We start from the raw sequence: 16,512 nt of genomic DNA, 5'->3' as shown, positions 1-16,512 counted from the left end.
GGGCTATGTTATTAACAATTTTAAGATCACTTGTAATGATATGGTTATGGTCTTTATTTACAAATTTAGAAAAAACTTCTTTTTTGGCAAAAACATTGAACATTATCACGGATCAGATTGATATTTTTACAAAAAGTATTATAATTAAAAATTCTACGATCAAGTGGAATATCATAGCAGAAAGAAGACTTAACCTGAATATCTTTAATTGGAAAGTAATGGGACAAATTCGAAAGGAAATTGTTAAGTTTAAGATGATCATAGCAAGGATTTTTAAATCTAATCAGTAAATAAGTCAACTTACAAAAGTTTTGTTTAGATATTTTAGAAATACGATTTTTCAAAATGTCGTTAAAAAGAAGCTCAAAATGAAAGTCTGGAAAAACTTAGTTATCAAAATTGTTTTTGCAAAATAAACTTTGTTTATCATTAAGGGAGTGCAAAAAGCTTTTTAGTGGAATCCAAGAAAAATTCTTAAGGAAACTATTTTCAAGAAGTGTGATATGTGATTGAAGTTTAATGGAGCTGTAGGAGATGTTCAAATAAAAGAAATTAGGTTTTTTACTAATATTATGACCACTGCGTTTGTGTCTCTAAGTTTTTCTATCGATGTTATGAAAAAGTTGAAAAGTACAAGAAACAGAATTGGAAACTCTAGAACCATTAGAAAGGTCATTAAGACCGTAAGGAGATAAAGTTTCATAATAAATAATATAAGAGTTTTCTTTGAAAATGCGTAAGTTATAATCTTTTTCAAAATCTAGAATGCTAAAAATGGCAAAGTGAAAATAGTGCGTTTTAAAATGATTAAATTTAAGGTTATAATCCTTTTTAGCAAAATAATTGCAGATATTAGGCCGATGTAAGTTCATGCGCATATTTAAACAATTAGAAGTTTGACCGATATATTTGATATTACAAAGCCCACATTTAATAAGTTTATTATGTAAAAGTCTAGATCTTCAAGGAATGACCCTAAAAGGTGTTTTTTACTGAAATAAAAAAGACGGAATTTAGTGTCATTTGTCATTCAATTGCGAAGGGGTATGTTATTAATAATTTTAAGGGGGGGGATCACCTGTAATGATATGGTTATGGTCTTTATTAACAATTTGAGAAAAAGCTTCTTTTTGGCAAAAACATTAAACATGATCACGGATCATTGGCAAATATATTGAACATTATCACGGATCTTTTGGCAAAAATATTGAACATTATCACGGATCTTTTGGCAAAAACATTGAACATTATCACAGATCTTTTGGCAAAAACATTGAACATTATCACGGATCTTTTGGCAAAAACATTGAACATTATCACGAATCTTTTCATTTTGGTGTTTCCGTGTTCTTGTTTTTTGCAATTTCCAATTTATTTTGATTGTTTATTCATGAATATGTTTGTACTGTTTTTGCTTCTAGCAGCTTTGCGCTGGCATTTCAGTACACTTTAGTGTTTATTATTTAATTTTTCTTTCAATTTCTTTGAATTCATATTTAAAATGTTCTTATAATGTATCTCATGTTTTATATGTGTATATATTTATATATTTAGTTACAAGAATTGCTCGTTTAAAGATATAAGATTTAAAAAACCCTTAACTTTCTTTTAAATGCTTTTATTTGCACTTTATACACGTTGTGTCATTTTACTTATTCCACTGTATATTATTCAATTTCTCAAAGAAAGAGTTTATTTAGGACAAAAAAATTACAGTACTGAGAATTAATGCAAAGTCTTCTTAAATGATGTGAGAAGCATAACTCAGTTGTTTCGCACATAATTCTGCCTTTTTAATCTCTACAAAAAGAGTACTTCGCTTACTAAATGATCAAAGTCATGTGAATTTATATTTTGATTAAGAAAAATTTGGAATTTGAATTCCTTTTTAAACAATGATTCTTTTTTCACGGTTTTAAATTTCTTATATATTTTCGTTCTTGAAGGAATTATTTTAGTGTAACTCATTACAGTTGTGATCCAAGTAATAAAATGGAATTCAGAATGATTTTACTAGAGTGAAATATCTACGAGAATGAAATGACCTTCTAAAAATTTGAATGAAAATTTAAGAAAGAATGTATTGAAACATCTAACTCAAATCCAGAGTAAAGTCCTCGTAGTATTAGAACTAATCTTAATTTCAAATCTTTATCACTTCGCTGAAAATATTCGTTAAGGATTTTTATTTTAATCTATGTAACGGTAGTCCTTGAAAAAAGACTAATAATTGCAAGATTTTGTTTAGATATTTTTTAAAACCTAATCAGAAGCTAAACCTAATTGCATTAGAGCTTGGAAAAATAAAAATTTCATTAGTGTGAATTTCATACATAAATTTTAACTTTTTAATATGAAAATATTCCCTTTTTTTAAAAAAATAATTTTTGAGCATCAGTTTTTCAGACTTACCTGCTGCATACAAATTATTACCATTAAATTTATTATTCAGAAATTGTTAATTTAAGTTACATTAAAACGTTTAAATTTAGTCGGAGAAAGTAACTGAATAAATGCTGCGATAAATTTTATTTTTCATTTTATATTAAGTAAAAATAAATGTATTTTCTTTTTTTATTTTCTAATCTCTGATTTTATTTCTCTATTTTTCTCCTTTAGGTGCTTTCCTCATTCCATACCTCATATGTTTAATAGCAGGTGGTGCTCCAGTTTTTATTCTTGAAATTGCATTGGGTCAGTTTACGAGTCAAGGAGGAATCACAGTCTGGGATATTTGTCCCATATTCAAAGGTTTGGTCAGTTTTACCTTGTTCAATTAGTTAAAATATGCAGTTTTTTGGCAGTTCAATAATCGGTTTGTGAATTTAAATACAATGTACAGCATCAGATACGGTGTCATTTCAAAATTTTTGTCCAAATGTAGAGTCTGTAACACGACACTTTTTTACTATAATTACTTAATTTGCTTTTTGATTAGTACATTATTTCATTTTAGTACATTATTATACCAATACACAAACTCAAAATAAAATAATATACTAATCAAACTATAAATAAAAAATAAGAGTGAACAAAAAAAAGGAAAAGTAATAAAACAACAAACTAATAAATGATTGAGTTAATTAATTCACGAGAAAAAATGAATGAGTGAATAAAATAGTAATGAATAAGAAAAAAAAGTGAATAAATGAGTGAATTATCTAATGGAGGAATGTAAAATTAGTTGATAAATGAATACGTAAGTAATTTAGTAAATGATGGAATGAATAAACGAAATGAATTATTTCACTTTGCACCATCCATTGTGCCCCGCATGCATTTGACTAATTGTGCGGAACATTTGAAGCACAGATACGCTTAATATTAACTAAATAAATATTGCACCGAATGTTAGTAGGTCTCAATTAATATTTAAAATGTTAAAAACAAGAACTTTATCATTTGATAACAAAAATATTTCTTGAACTACAGCAAAATATTACAATTTCAGTATTAATTTTTATAAACTGCTTGTATTATCATGCTTTGGTCGTCAAAGGTAATTTCTTCCCGACTGGAACAGACTACATGTGTTACTAAAAAGTTAAAATATTACCTGATGGGTGGTGCTAAAAGCAGAGTAAGAATTTCACCATTTCACTGTGCCCCGCTATTTCACTTTCCCCACATTCCCCTGCATAGTTAATAATTTTTTTCCTTGGGTTATATGTTCTATTCTGCACAACTAAAGTCATTAATAAGTTAAATCATTGTACTTTTCTTCCATAGGCATCGGATATGGAACAACAATAATATGTTTCTTCCTGAACATATACTACATCGTGGTCCTGAGCTGGGGTTTACTGTATTTGTATCATAGCTTCACGCATACTTTACCTTGGGCAACTTGTGATAATGAGTGGAATACAGAGTCATGTCTCACTGTTAAAGAGTTGAACGTAACCTTGTCCAACCTTACTTCCGCCGAAGTAGTAGATAGCCCAAAGGTTGATGCAGCCGTTGAATTCTGGGAGTAAGTAATTTTTTTCTGAAGTAATATTTTTTTTAAAAAACAACGTTCATTTTAAATAAAATGGTTTGAACCCTGAACTGGTAAAACACTTTTATGTTAACCTCATAGTATCCACTGTCTTAGTCATTGTAATCACTTTTTACCTGCATGAAATTCTAAGACTTGCAAATCAAACTAGCAGTTTGATTTCAACGCAGCAAAAACTGAAATAACTTTAGTAATAGAACTTAAAATGAAATCTGTAGTAGCCACTTTTATCATTGTTGATATTTTTTCTAAACTTCAATACTTATTAAATTTAGTCTTTTTAGAATTAATAATGAATTATCATATTGCCATAATGAGATCCTCGGCATTCTCTTTTACAGACGGAAGGTTCTTCAAATTTCATCTGGAATTCATGACCCGGGAAGTATTAGGTGGGAACTTGCCCTAACTCTTTTCTTAGCTTGGGTCATCTGCTACTTTTGCATTTGGAAGGGGGTGAAATGGACGGGAAAAGTAAGTAAATATTTTTTCTATGTTGCCTTTCTTATTATGTTCTTTACTTTAATAACGGATAAATTATTTCTACGCTGTTGTATGAAAACCATGGTTTTTCTTCGAAATAACTGGTTATTTCGGCGCTATTTCAGTGACGGTTGAACAACTTAAAGGAGTTTTACTATTACACGGAGTCTCTTCTTCGAATGAATTTTTCAAGTCTTGCTTTCCTCCTGTTAGTTTAGATTAGACAAAAATAGTTTTTTCTTTTTCAAAAATCAATTTTAGCATAATTAAGCTACAATTTACTGTGGAAAGATTGCTTAGGTTTAAAGAAGATTTTTTAGCACTATGTAAGTCTAAAGAGGTAGATTCAAATTATGTTTTTAAGAAAAAAATAAAAACATTTTTTAAAAAATATCACTACTATACGATGTTTAATACAATATATTTATAGAAGAATATCAATTTTTTTCAGGTTGTGTATTTTACAGCTACATTTCCCTATCTGATGCTGACTATCCTTTTAATACGAGGAGTTACTTTGAATGGTGCTATGAAGGGCATCATATTCTACCTTAAACCAGACTTCGCAAAACTATTAGATGGTCAGGTACGTGTAATTACTAATTGTCATATGCAATTGAAAATGCTGTAACAGTTTTATCAAGTTGTGTAGATAAGCCATCTGCTGAGTATGCTTTATTGTCTACTGCTAAAAATAGATATTTTTTTTGTTGTCGCCAATCAAAGTAATTTAAAAAATAACTAGATAAAGAACGCTTTCATTCTATGGTATTCGAAATAGAGATGATTTTTCCGAAAAGATAGCATTGTTTTATGCAACTGTAACATCACGATCTGAAATTGGAGGCTTTTAAATACCTTACAAGAAAGAGATCTCACTTGTTCTGCATTTGAAGATGCCTAAAGCACCGAAGCACCGTACCTAACTGAAAAAAAACTATGGTTTTAACGATGATTTATTACGTACTAGCTCATACGATTCCGCATCTGCCAAAATCTCATTCGGAAAGTACGTGAATGACGACTTATCACATTCTCAAAAGAGAGAGGTACAAAATATGGCTGCGAGCCAATGAATGTTGATTCGTGAAATGTTCAATGCTTCTCGTTTGAAACTACTCTAGAACACTTTTTATAGGCCATCTAAAAAAGGCACTTTTAATATGATGTACTCAAAAAGGCTTCCTATAACTAACTCTTAAACAGAATCTACGGTAGCATGGGCTTACAACCAACTCGTTGCCTTGTGTTATATGAACACGTGTGATAGCGTACAAGAGGTCGTAATCATATATCATGCTGTGATGGATGGACCACTGTACTTCCCAACGACAAAGAAGAAGAAAATGGAAATAGCTTATGGATATACGAACACAGTACCATTTACAAAGCAGCTCAGCAGCTTTTTAGCTATAGAAAAAAGCATAGGCAATGTTTTCTGATGTTTGTTCAGGAGCATAATTTCCGCTCTTTTTCAATAACGAGAGGAATCATGTCAATGTCGATCATTTTAAAGTATGAATAGATATTTTCAGAACCTCTTGAATGTTATCATGTTTTACTCTCAGTCCATTAAGTACTTTCATTTTCAGAAGCATATTTTAACAGTAAGACCTCTCGCGTCTTGAAATGGAGAACAATCTTATGCTTTTGAAATTTTAGAGTTTCTGAATTCAATGCCTGCCCTCAATAAACAAACCTCAAATTCTTTTTGAAAAACTGAATTTTGTTTTTCTTCAAGCACTACTTCTTGCAATAAGGAATGAAAAAAGCATGCTAAAGTACTGGTTTTTATAAGCACGTAACAATTCTTAAACTGCATCCCCATCTACACTTACTTTTTCTTTGTTTTGAACTCAATTTGGCATAAACAATTTGTTTCTTATTCAAGCATATGTATTTTGAACAATTTCTCTCCTTTCTTCTTCTGGTATATGTTAACGTTTAAGTTTCTCTTCTCTTTTAAGTTGGTATCCCAAGCTTACTGAACCGGAAGATAATTTTTAATGCCTAAAAAAATTGGTTAGTAGCAAAAAAATGTGCAAAATATATGTTTATAAAATGAACAATAGATAATAAACCAGTAAAGAATCCAGTCTTGCAAACATTTTGATGCAAATATCATTTTTTATAAAATAGACTAACAGAAGTGTACATATCGTTTTACTTATGAGAAGAAAAAAACAACTCTGAAAATGTAGAAGCAGAAAACACACATATAAGGAGAAATTTTCGCACTTTTTAAATTTGGAAAAAAGAAAATACAATAGAGTTTTATTTGATGTAATTTTTGCTAATACAAAATGCGTTTCCAGTATTTGAAGCCTTAAAAGAATAAAAAGTTTTTAACAAATTCATTTAATAATTTCATTTATATCATTTGTAGGTTTGGATCGATGCTGGAACTCAAATATTCTTTTCATATGCTATTGCGTTAGGCTGCATGACCGCACTTGGTAGTTATAACGATTTCCACAACAATTTTTACAAGTATGTAAACCTCAATGTTTATCAGTTTGTGTAAAAGCTTTTTGCTGAATGTACTATTTACTAAAAAAAATCTTCTTTTTACAGTCAGTGCATATTTATAGCCTTCCTAAATAGTGGAACTAGTCTATACGCTGGATTTGCAATATTTTCTGTGTTAGGCTTTATGGCAACTGAACTTAATGTTGATGTAGCATACGTAGCAGAAAGTGGTGAGTATATTTTAATGCAATTATATTTGTGTAACTATTTATATGCATAAAATATATGTATATAAATTAGGCAACACATCAATCATTTTACAATAATCATGTATTGTAAAAATGAGAATCTATATACTATTGTAGCATGAATGTGAAAAAATTTCTAAGTTAGATTAAAAGTTACTGAACTTCGTTTTTAGGTCCTGGTTTAGCATTTATAGCGTATCCGAAAGCTGTAACACAAATGCCAGTAGCTCCACTTTGGGCAATTTTATTCTTCTTTATGATACTTATGCTTGGATTGGACAGTCAGGTAAGTAAGAAAAGTTTATATCAATGCTTTACATATTCAATTTTTTTTTAAATATAAAAACGGTCAAATATTCTTGACAGTTGTTCCTAATATCAGGTCAAAATGCTCTTCATATACTGTTTGTGCGCTAAAATTTTTTTTTTTGTCTTCGCTTTAAGCGTGCCCGTGATACTATTTTTTAACTTGATTAGAGAGGAAAAAAATTCTACGCTTTCTGGTAAACTCTAGTCATATTTTTAAATTTGAAAGGTAATAAACTCGCCGTTTTGGAACGAAATATATCTTGTCGTTTATTTTTTTTAATTTAAGGAATCCGGACTTTGAAATGTTCTAGAATGGGTAGCGTTGTGATATCCCTACACCAAGCATTTGCAATTGACGTCTTGTGACAGCGTATGCATTGAGCAAATTCAAACTATTTTTCCTACTTGAGCAATAAAATGTTGCTTTTACTTCTTTCTGGCATTTTCTTAGTTATCGTTTTTTTTTTTTGAATTTTATTTATTTATTGGCGATATCTAAGCGATTATTTCTACTTTAAGTTTCCATTTGTGGCTATTTTTTCCCGTCATAATGTTCAGTGAAATTTTGCTAAAGCGTTCACTGCTTTTAAGTTCGCTTTAAAATTATTTAAAATTTTAAAAAGTTACTTCTAGTGAAACTTCTGTCAAAAAATAATCTGGAGCTTCTGCAGTCATTTTTTTAAGTTGTTAAAAACTTAATACAACTTAGGAAAATTTTAAAACTGTTTCCGCTTAAAGAGTGTACCTTTTTAATTATTTATATTCTATTAATATTTGAATTTAGACTCGTTTCCCTCTTTCACAGTTTGTAGCCATTGAAGGATTTGTTACAGCCGTTGTAGACATGTTTCCTAATTATTTGAGAGTCGGATATAGGAGGGAATACTTCATTGCAGTGACATGTGGAATTTCATTCCTCATTGGTTTGTCCATGGTTACTAATGTAAGTAATGATCATTAAAACTTTGTAGTTTGCATTTTATAACATTTGTTTTTCTGATTAACATCGCCTTGATTAAACTCAGATAAAAATCCAATTTGTTTGAAAGTTTTAACTTGTAATGACCTAACCATTCAGAGCTGCCATTGGTTTAAAATTTAAGTTAAATTTTTGTGCGTTATCATACAAATTTGTTTCTGAAACCTTGCGTTAAAGTATTTTTTGAAATGTAGCATCAAAATTTGAAACATTATCTAAATTTTTTTTTCTTATGTGCGTTTAAATTGCGTGAAATGCTAAAGATGTCTGTTGAACTTAATATCAAAAAATTATAAGCAATAAAGTATCAAAATGCTTTACTGCTGCATTGTAATAAAAATACCAATAGTAAGTAAAGTTCATAAATCTTTATTTTTTTAATTAAAATTTGTAAGGGAAAGGTACTATTTTTCTTAATGGATGCCCGAATTGTTGCCACTTGTGGACTAATTTTTCACTGTAGTAACTATTGCAAGGTTTTTAAAGTCTTGGAAAAAGTTTAATGTTCCTTACTTTAAACAAGTTTATATTTTTCATTGTAATATTTCCCTTCTAGAAAGGTAAATGCTAAAAAATGTCTATTGTTTAGGGCTAAAAATGAGTTATACGTCTTTCTTGCGTTTAGAAAGCAAGAACATAAGTAAATTCAACGCATTTTCTAAAATATTGGAGTAGTTAAGAGCAATATAAATGTTGAATTATGTCTAAACAAATTAAATATGGGTTATAAAGCTAAATCTGGATCACAAAAAAATGAGGCTTCCATTTATTAAATGATTAGATAACCTTTCTTTATAATTATGAATTATATCAAGTCCTTAGAATCGGAAATAACTTAATTGGCAATAACTTTTGCATCTTCTTCGAAAATGTTTGATACACTGATTATTTAATGTTGTTTGAAAAAGTTTAAACTGCATATATATAATGACTGATTTCATAAAGTTTTGTAGATTTAATATTTTTTAGAAATGTATGAGATGTTCCTTACTTTAAACAAGAACACAAGCAAATCAGTACATTCACGTAACACACAAGCTCAATATCATGAAAAACTGGACCTAAATAGCTTTCTCTTCTCCGGTTTATATTGATTTTCGCTTAAATATTTCTTAATCAATAATTACGTTTTTATTATTCATTTATTCATTTTATGATTACATTTTGACAAGTTGTGGACAATTAATAAACTTGCAGAATAGAAGATAAAAGAACTTGAGCATTTGGAAAATGATTTGTTAATTCATCCTCTTTTTCAGAACTCATTTAGTCTATGGTGGTAAGTATTTGCCGTTTCAATGAGCAAAATTTCTTTCTGAGCTAGGAAAAGCTTGCCATAGTTCCATTTTTATCAATCTAGCATCTAAAAGCTTTAGCCACAAAAATTTCGATTTTTCTCTGCAATTTAGCGAAATCATTGCAATCAGATCAATGGTCGAACAAAAGTTACCGTTAAAAAATCTTTTTTTCTTCAACCTTCGGTAGATTTGATCTAGTAATAAATTAGGTATTGCTAGAAAAAATTAAAAGTAAATTTAAACGAACACTTCTATTAAATTGCGCTTTAGTATCTACAAGTTTGAAAAAAACAAAACAATGTCCAACTCGAAGTTCTTTGAATTTTTGGACATGAACAGCTTTTCACAATTACGACCTCTTCGAATGTCTATTAAATGCTTTCGTTTTAAAACAGGACTATTTGCGCTGCAATTAACATTTTGACGAGATTTTGGAGAAATCATAATGCTACCTCAAATGAGGACGAGATTAAAGGAAATATAAAATTATTTTATTTCAGAGTTTCTTCAATAAGAGAAATAATGATAAACTGAGCTTGTCTTTTGACACTTTTTCAGTGCTTTTTTGCAAAAAATGATTTGGTGCCCCCAAAGTGAAGCCAACGGAGTTACTCCCTCACCATACGATTTTTGAGACCTAACTAGGAGTTAAGATAGCACATAATCAAAAATGTTAATTGTTTTCAACCTACATGTTTGATTTTAATAGCTTATTTTATTAATATCTTTCGTGCCAATGAGGACCTTGAACATGAGGAAAAAAAGATTTGAGATACGTAGTTCTAAAACACTTCGCTAAAGAGATCGTAGTATTTTCTGTTAAGTATTTTTGGTATATAAAGAAAAAAAGTATTGATAGTTTGATCGCGGATATTTCTGTTCTATCATCTGTCTATTAGAGAAGAAGAAAGAATTGATATTCATTAAAAATGTAAGTCCCCATTGTGTCTTGAATCCGTGTTTAACTTGTGTCATTGAGAAAAATAAATACTTCCATCATATAGAGACTTCATTTCTTGGTAACTATTCAGAACATATTTTGAATGTATCAATGTTTCTTATCTCTCGTATTATACATACTGTGGTGTTTTAATTTTTTTAAACTAATGCGAACTTTATCCAAGGCTTTTAACAGATTTGTAGTAATTTTTAATAAAGTAGGGGAATGTGAGGCGAAGTGAAAGTTAAGGTAACTGTTCTATTCCAGTACATGATGATCAAACAACCAATTTTGTAGTAAAACTTGCATTGAAATGTTATTTTAAGCAGTAATATTTAAAGCTTCAAAAAAAAGTGAAAAGAAAATATTTTTAATGAAATCTTTTCGGTATGATTATTGAATTATTTTTTCTCAAATGAATGAATAAATAGAGGAATGAATGATTAAATGAATGACCCATGAAACAAAAGAAATAATTAATATGTGAGAAAAAAAATAAGTGAATGAATGAATAAATACGTGAATTTAAAAATGATGTAAGAAAATAAAAAATGAATGAAGAAGCAAACGAAATGAGCAAGTATTTCACTTTGTCTCACATGCACTTGACAAATTGCATTGAGCATTTGGAATCTAAACTTTTTTTTGACTGGAATTATATGTTTAAGAACCTACTTAAAATATTGCTAGATAGGTGGCGCTGAAAACTGAAAAAAAAATTCTCAATTTTTCTTTGCCTCTCTATTTAACTAAACCCCACATTCCCCTACATTGTGAAAGTTAATCTGAACAGACGGAAATTTTACAATATATTGCGTTAGTTATTTACATTTCAGCAATTTTTTCCTGAATATATTGCTTAGTTTTTAAATAAAAAAACCTGCATTATTTATTGGTTGATCTGGGAGTTCCTCAGATTTTGAGTTCATAAAAAAAAATCTTAGTCGATTTTGATTAGAAAAACAAATTACAGGTTTTCCACAATAAGGCAAATGATTATAATCTCATGGTGTTAGCGCCTTAAACAAGTAATATATTTGCTGTTGACATTATTTTGCAAAGTACACTTATTCGTAATAGTGAGATTTTCAGCTAACTCAATAAAGAAACTGGAAAACTGATTGGTATTTGATTCAATGATATATGATGAAAAAGGTGATAGACAATCGAGTATAGAATCCAAAGCAATACTATATGTTGAACATTGCAATTTATGGTTTTAAATGTTGCAGTTAATATCTTTTCATATTACTACTAACCTTATTTGGACCCTTATTATTATTTTTACTTCACCTAGTGAAAACATGAACTAATTTTTTGCTCGAAATTAAATTAAGTACTGCAATTCGTAATTGTGATATGTTTTCAACTGGTAGTATTTTTTTACTTGAAGCAGAAAGCAACTACACAGTCCAGTCTCATTAATGTGACCACCACGTACTTTCCACGTCAGAGTTAAATATCCAATCACAGAAGGCAGGTGGCAGCACAGTGCAGTTGAGCGTATATAAAGGGTGTGTGAGGGCTTCGGAAAACATTTCAATCGTTGGCGTAATGCAGAAACGAAGCGATTCATCCGACGTCCAAAAGGGCATGATCATTGGCTTTCGGGCCAAGGGTGGAAGCATTTCCGAAACGGCTGAGTTTGTGAACTATTTGCGTGCTGCCGTGGTAAAAGTGTACCGTGCATGGCAAAATGGGACTGTCCAAAATCAACGACGTGGCAAATGTGGTGCACCACGGGCCATAGATGACAGAGGCGAACGACGATTGCGGAGATGCGTTCGGGCAGATAAACGGGCTACCGTTGAGCAACTGACCACCAAAATGAACCAAGGGGCTACCAAAAGTGTCTTCCAAACTACTATTCAGCGAACATTGCTGCGTCTGGCCCTCCGAAGCAGACACCTGGTTCGTGCACCTATGTTGACTGCTGTTCATCGACGACAAAGGCTAGAATTTGCACGCCAGTACAGCAGCTGGACGTCCACTGAGTGACGACAGGTAGCGTTTTCAGATGAATCGCGTTTTATACTCCATCGGACAGATGGACGTTGGCGTATAAGGCGTGAAACCTCTGAAAGGAACTACCCTGCAACCATTGCCGGAACGGGGAGCATTATGGTCTGGGGAATGTTTTCCTGGCATTCTCTGGGTTCACTGATCATTGTGGAAGGCACGATGAATCAATACAATTACGCATCTGTCCTTGAGGACCATGTCCACCCCTACATGCGCATTGTTTTTCCTCAGGATGATGGCATCTTCCAACAGGACAATGCGAGGTGCCATACAGCTGCCAGTGTACGTGCGTGGTTCGAAGAGCACCAGGATGAGTTTACCGTCCTCCCCTGGTCAGCAAACTCACCTGACTTAAACCCAATCGAGCATCTGTGGGACCATCTCGATCGAGTTGTTCGCGCCATGGATCCTCAACCGCGTAATCTAGCGCAGCTGGCCACGGCATTAGAGTCGGCATGGCTCAATATCCCAGAGAACACCTTCAGGGACCTAAGTGATTCTCTCTTCCTGCACGTCTCGCAGCAGTCCGCTCTGCGAAAGGTGGTTATTCTGGCTTTTGACAGATGGTCACAATGTGATTGGACTGTGTACTAGGTTTGATCTAGGTTTGAAGCAGACTATTAGGTTTGAAACAGAAAGCAACTCTAGGTTGTATTAATGACTTTTTAGGTCATTAATATTTTTCGTGTCAATTATTTTTATTACATGAAGAAATATTTGATTAACGAGATGCCAAAGTTCATTGACTATCACTTTATTTCGTATGGTAACATCATTTTGCCCAGGGAAGTGTAGCAGTTCGACGAGTCATTCAGTGTTGCAGGTGAAGCACTTAATTCGCGAATTGAATTTTCGATCATGTTTCATTTGTATCCGATGGGGTTTATGTCGGAGAGCAAAGTAACGAAATCCTTTGCCAGAATTGTCAAAAATATTCTTCAAAATGGTTTGGAAAACTTTTTGGCTGAGTGACATGGCACATTGTCATCTTGGGAAATTCCATTGGATTACATGAAGTCAGTGAACGGTTGAGTATAGTGACTAAGTAACCTTACATAAGAATATGGAATGAATTTTCCTCTGTACGTAACTTGAAGCCGTGGCTTATTTTTTACACTTGAAAATTGATGCATGCGTATCAGAGTAGATATGTTATCCCTTTTTCAATGAATAAAAATAAACTTCAGGAGTGAAAATCTATCAAGCATAACCATTTGCAGTCAATGATAGGTTCAGTTTGACCAGAGGTTCCAGCCTATGTCATTCAAAACCTGGAGCCATGCCAGTATCCGAAGTGTCTTGTTGACAACTGGAGTCCATGATCTTATGCGATCGCGCTCGGAACACTACCATAACATCAGCTCTCCCCAACTGGAATCAAGGTGTTCAAACAAGGTCTTTCTTGTGATATAAGGGCCAACTGACATGTCAGAGTTCATCAGAGGTGCATCAGCTGCTGGCGTACTGTTAGCAAGGCTGTCGATCTTTTCTTGACACATCCAACTTTCTGCTGCCTCCTCCCTGCTTATACGGTGTGCTATATGGTTGTTATTTGATGCAGTGTTTGCTTGTCACTGCTACGCACATGTGGCTAGTCTCGAGAAAAGTAGGCATACTCGGCCAAACTGTTTCCACTGGTGGAAGTTTAAATCTGAAATTATGTAATTCTTGGCGCGCACGAAGAGTGTGTACACTTGAGTACATTTGAGAAACATTGAGCTCTCTATCTTTTGAAATAGATAAACTGCTCCATGCGTCTAGCTCCAACTAGAATTGCGCATTCAACTAATTGTGACTTGTCTTGTGGTCAGAATCGCAACAGAAAACTTCTTGTATGAATCACTACAGTGCAATTCCTAACTCGGTGTTATTGTTACGTCGATGTTTGAAGATAGCCATCTCGTGAACTTGAACACTGCAATTAAACTTCAAGATTTATTTTTTTAAAGAATAGCTATTGTACTTGACATATTAAATTTTTGTTGTAAGGAGTCTACTCTTATGATAAAAAAATTTTGTTTTACGTAATTCTTTTTTATTTTTTTATTGCTTCTTAAGGCTATGTCGAACTAGAATGTGCAAAATAAAAACGCTAAACTAATGTGATTAATGAATTATGCAGTCGATTAAAAGTCTAATAAGACGACACATTTTTGGGTACTGCACTTAACTTTCGGACCTCTATTTAACGATTTTTGAAGTAAAAAATTATTTTTCTTAAAATTATTAGACTTTGTAAAAATGCTTTTGACTTGCATTTCCATTGAAATGCAAGCTAGACTGTGGTATGCTTTATCCATTTAACAAAAACAATATTTTAAATTATTAGTTTATCTAGTTCATTTCAAATAATCACTGAAACTATTTATGCTTCGTACTTCTGTAAATGAATTTCTTTTTGATTCATTCGATCGGAAGGTCTTAATGTATCCTAGGAAATACATTGTGCTTCACTTCTACCGAACACTTTGCTTAACTTATTTATCTACTTTACTTTCTGACCTTGGTTGTTATCTGATTGTAATCACTGAGTTTTTAAAACTTTACAGACAGTTCATGAAATACACCGCCAGCTCAGTCAATTCCTGCCGAGGACTGCAGTTTCGTGCTTATTAGCACTCATCAGCCCGGCATAGGAGTGACTGAGCTGGAGGTGGAAAACCTCTTAAGGAAGCCAAGAGTGCCAAACAAACTGGTAGCTAATACAGAATTAGCACAAACCAGACGAGTGACCGAAGCAATCGTTCGGTTCAACTCGAATTTTGAAGGCAAGGCAGGTATATTCAATAATAGGCTGATGAGTGCTAATAAGCACGAAACTGCAGTCCTCGGCTGGAATTGACTGAGCTGGCGGTGTATTTCATGTATTTCTGCCTTAGCCCTGGCTATAGGGCGGTAACTTATTGAATTTACAGACAGTTCTTTAACAGTTCGGCTTAGTAAAATTTCAATGATATTACGTTGAGAAATTATGTAATTTCTCACTGAAGCATTTTAGTCCAGTAAATGTACCTCAGTTTGTTTCAAATCTTATGGTTCTAGAGAATGAGCTTTAGTGTTCGCAAGTCGTTTTCTCATTTTAAAATTTATACTTCCCATAAAAGAAAAAAAAAAAATCAAATTCTATACAATAAACTTTTGTTATATAGAGGTCCGATGATATTGCGGTTCGTTTATTTTCGAGTCCAAAATTATATCTATTCCCTGCGTCTTCCCATTTTGATACCAATTTCATGTTTGTGGATTCGTAGAGAAGGGTGGATCACCTTGAGACTATGAAAAAATATGAGCAAATATGAAAATTTTTCTCATCAGAAACTAGCAATCAAAATGTAAACAAATATTAAATGTTGGAATGAAAGAAAAGGTGTTATTGTAACATCTATATAAAAAAAGAAGAAAGGATTTGTCTTTTTTCTAATCTATCTTTGATGCTAAGGTTATTAAGTTAAAAGTCTAACGTACACGTTTCATCGTGGTCCAATCTGCACTTTTAAAAATGAAACTGTTAATGTGAAATAACTATTTCAGCTACCTAAATGGTTGCTGAGATGGTGAAAAACAATATATTAAAGCACAGAATTTTTAATGAAGCTCGTATAAACGTTTCAGAGTTACGATGAACTCCTTCCTCATTGCGAGAAAATTACCTGGTGAACGAAATTATTTTCCCGCGCATTATTTAGTATTTCATACTGGATTTTCATGGTGTATTTGAGCTTTAGTACGTTGCTTTTCACCAAGCTCCGATTGGCTTCAACAGT

The 16,512-nt window shown here is 32.0% G+C and overlaps 1 protein-coding gene across 1 annotated transcript in view; it reads left to right on the top strand.

The window, feature by feature from the left end:
- LOC129216075 (sodium- and chloride-dependent GABA transporter 2-like) overlaps positions 1–16,512 on the top strand; it is a 113,241-nt gene that overhangs the window by 72,299 nt on the left and 24,430 nt on the right. Inside the window, exons 2-9 of the mRNA XM_054850222.1 lie at positions 2,620–2,751; positions 3,730–3,973; positions 4,342–4,474; positions 4,935–5,069; positions 6,870–6,973; positions 7,058–7,182; positions 7,374–7,486; positions 8,315–8,452. Coding sequence (XP_054706197.1) covers positions 2,620–2,751; positions 3,730–3,973; positions 4,342–4,474; positions 4,935–5,069; positions 6,870–6,973; positions 7,058–7,182; positions 7,374–7,486; positions 8,315–8,452 — 1,124 coding nt within the window. The remainder of the gene's footprint in view (positions 1–2,619; positions 2,752–3,729; positions 3,974–4,341; positions 4,475–4,934; positions 5,070–6,869; positions 6,974–7,057; positions 7,183–7,373; positions 7,487–8,314; positions 8,453–16,512) is intronic.

This window comes from Uloborus diversus, chromosome 2 (genome assembly GCF_026930045.1).
Source record: "Uloborus diversus isolate 005 chromosome 2, Udiv.v.3.1, whole genome shotgun sequence".
NCBI classification, from domain to species: Eukaryota; Metazoa; Arthropoda; class Arachnida; order Araneae; family Uloboridae; genus Uloborus; species Uloborus diversus.
Note: the sequence above shows the minus strand (reverse complement) of the source record. Positions and strands in the feature narration are given on the sequence as shown.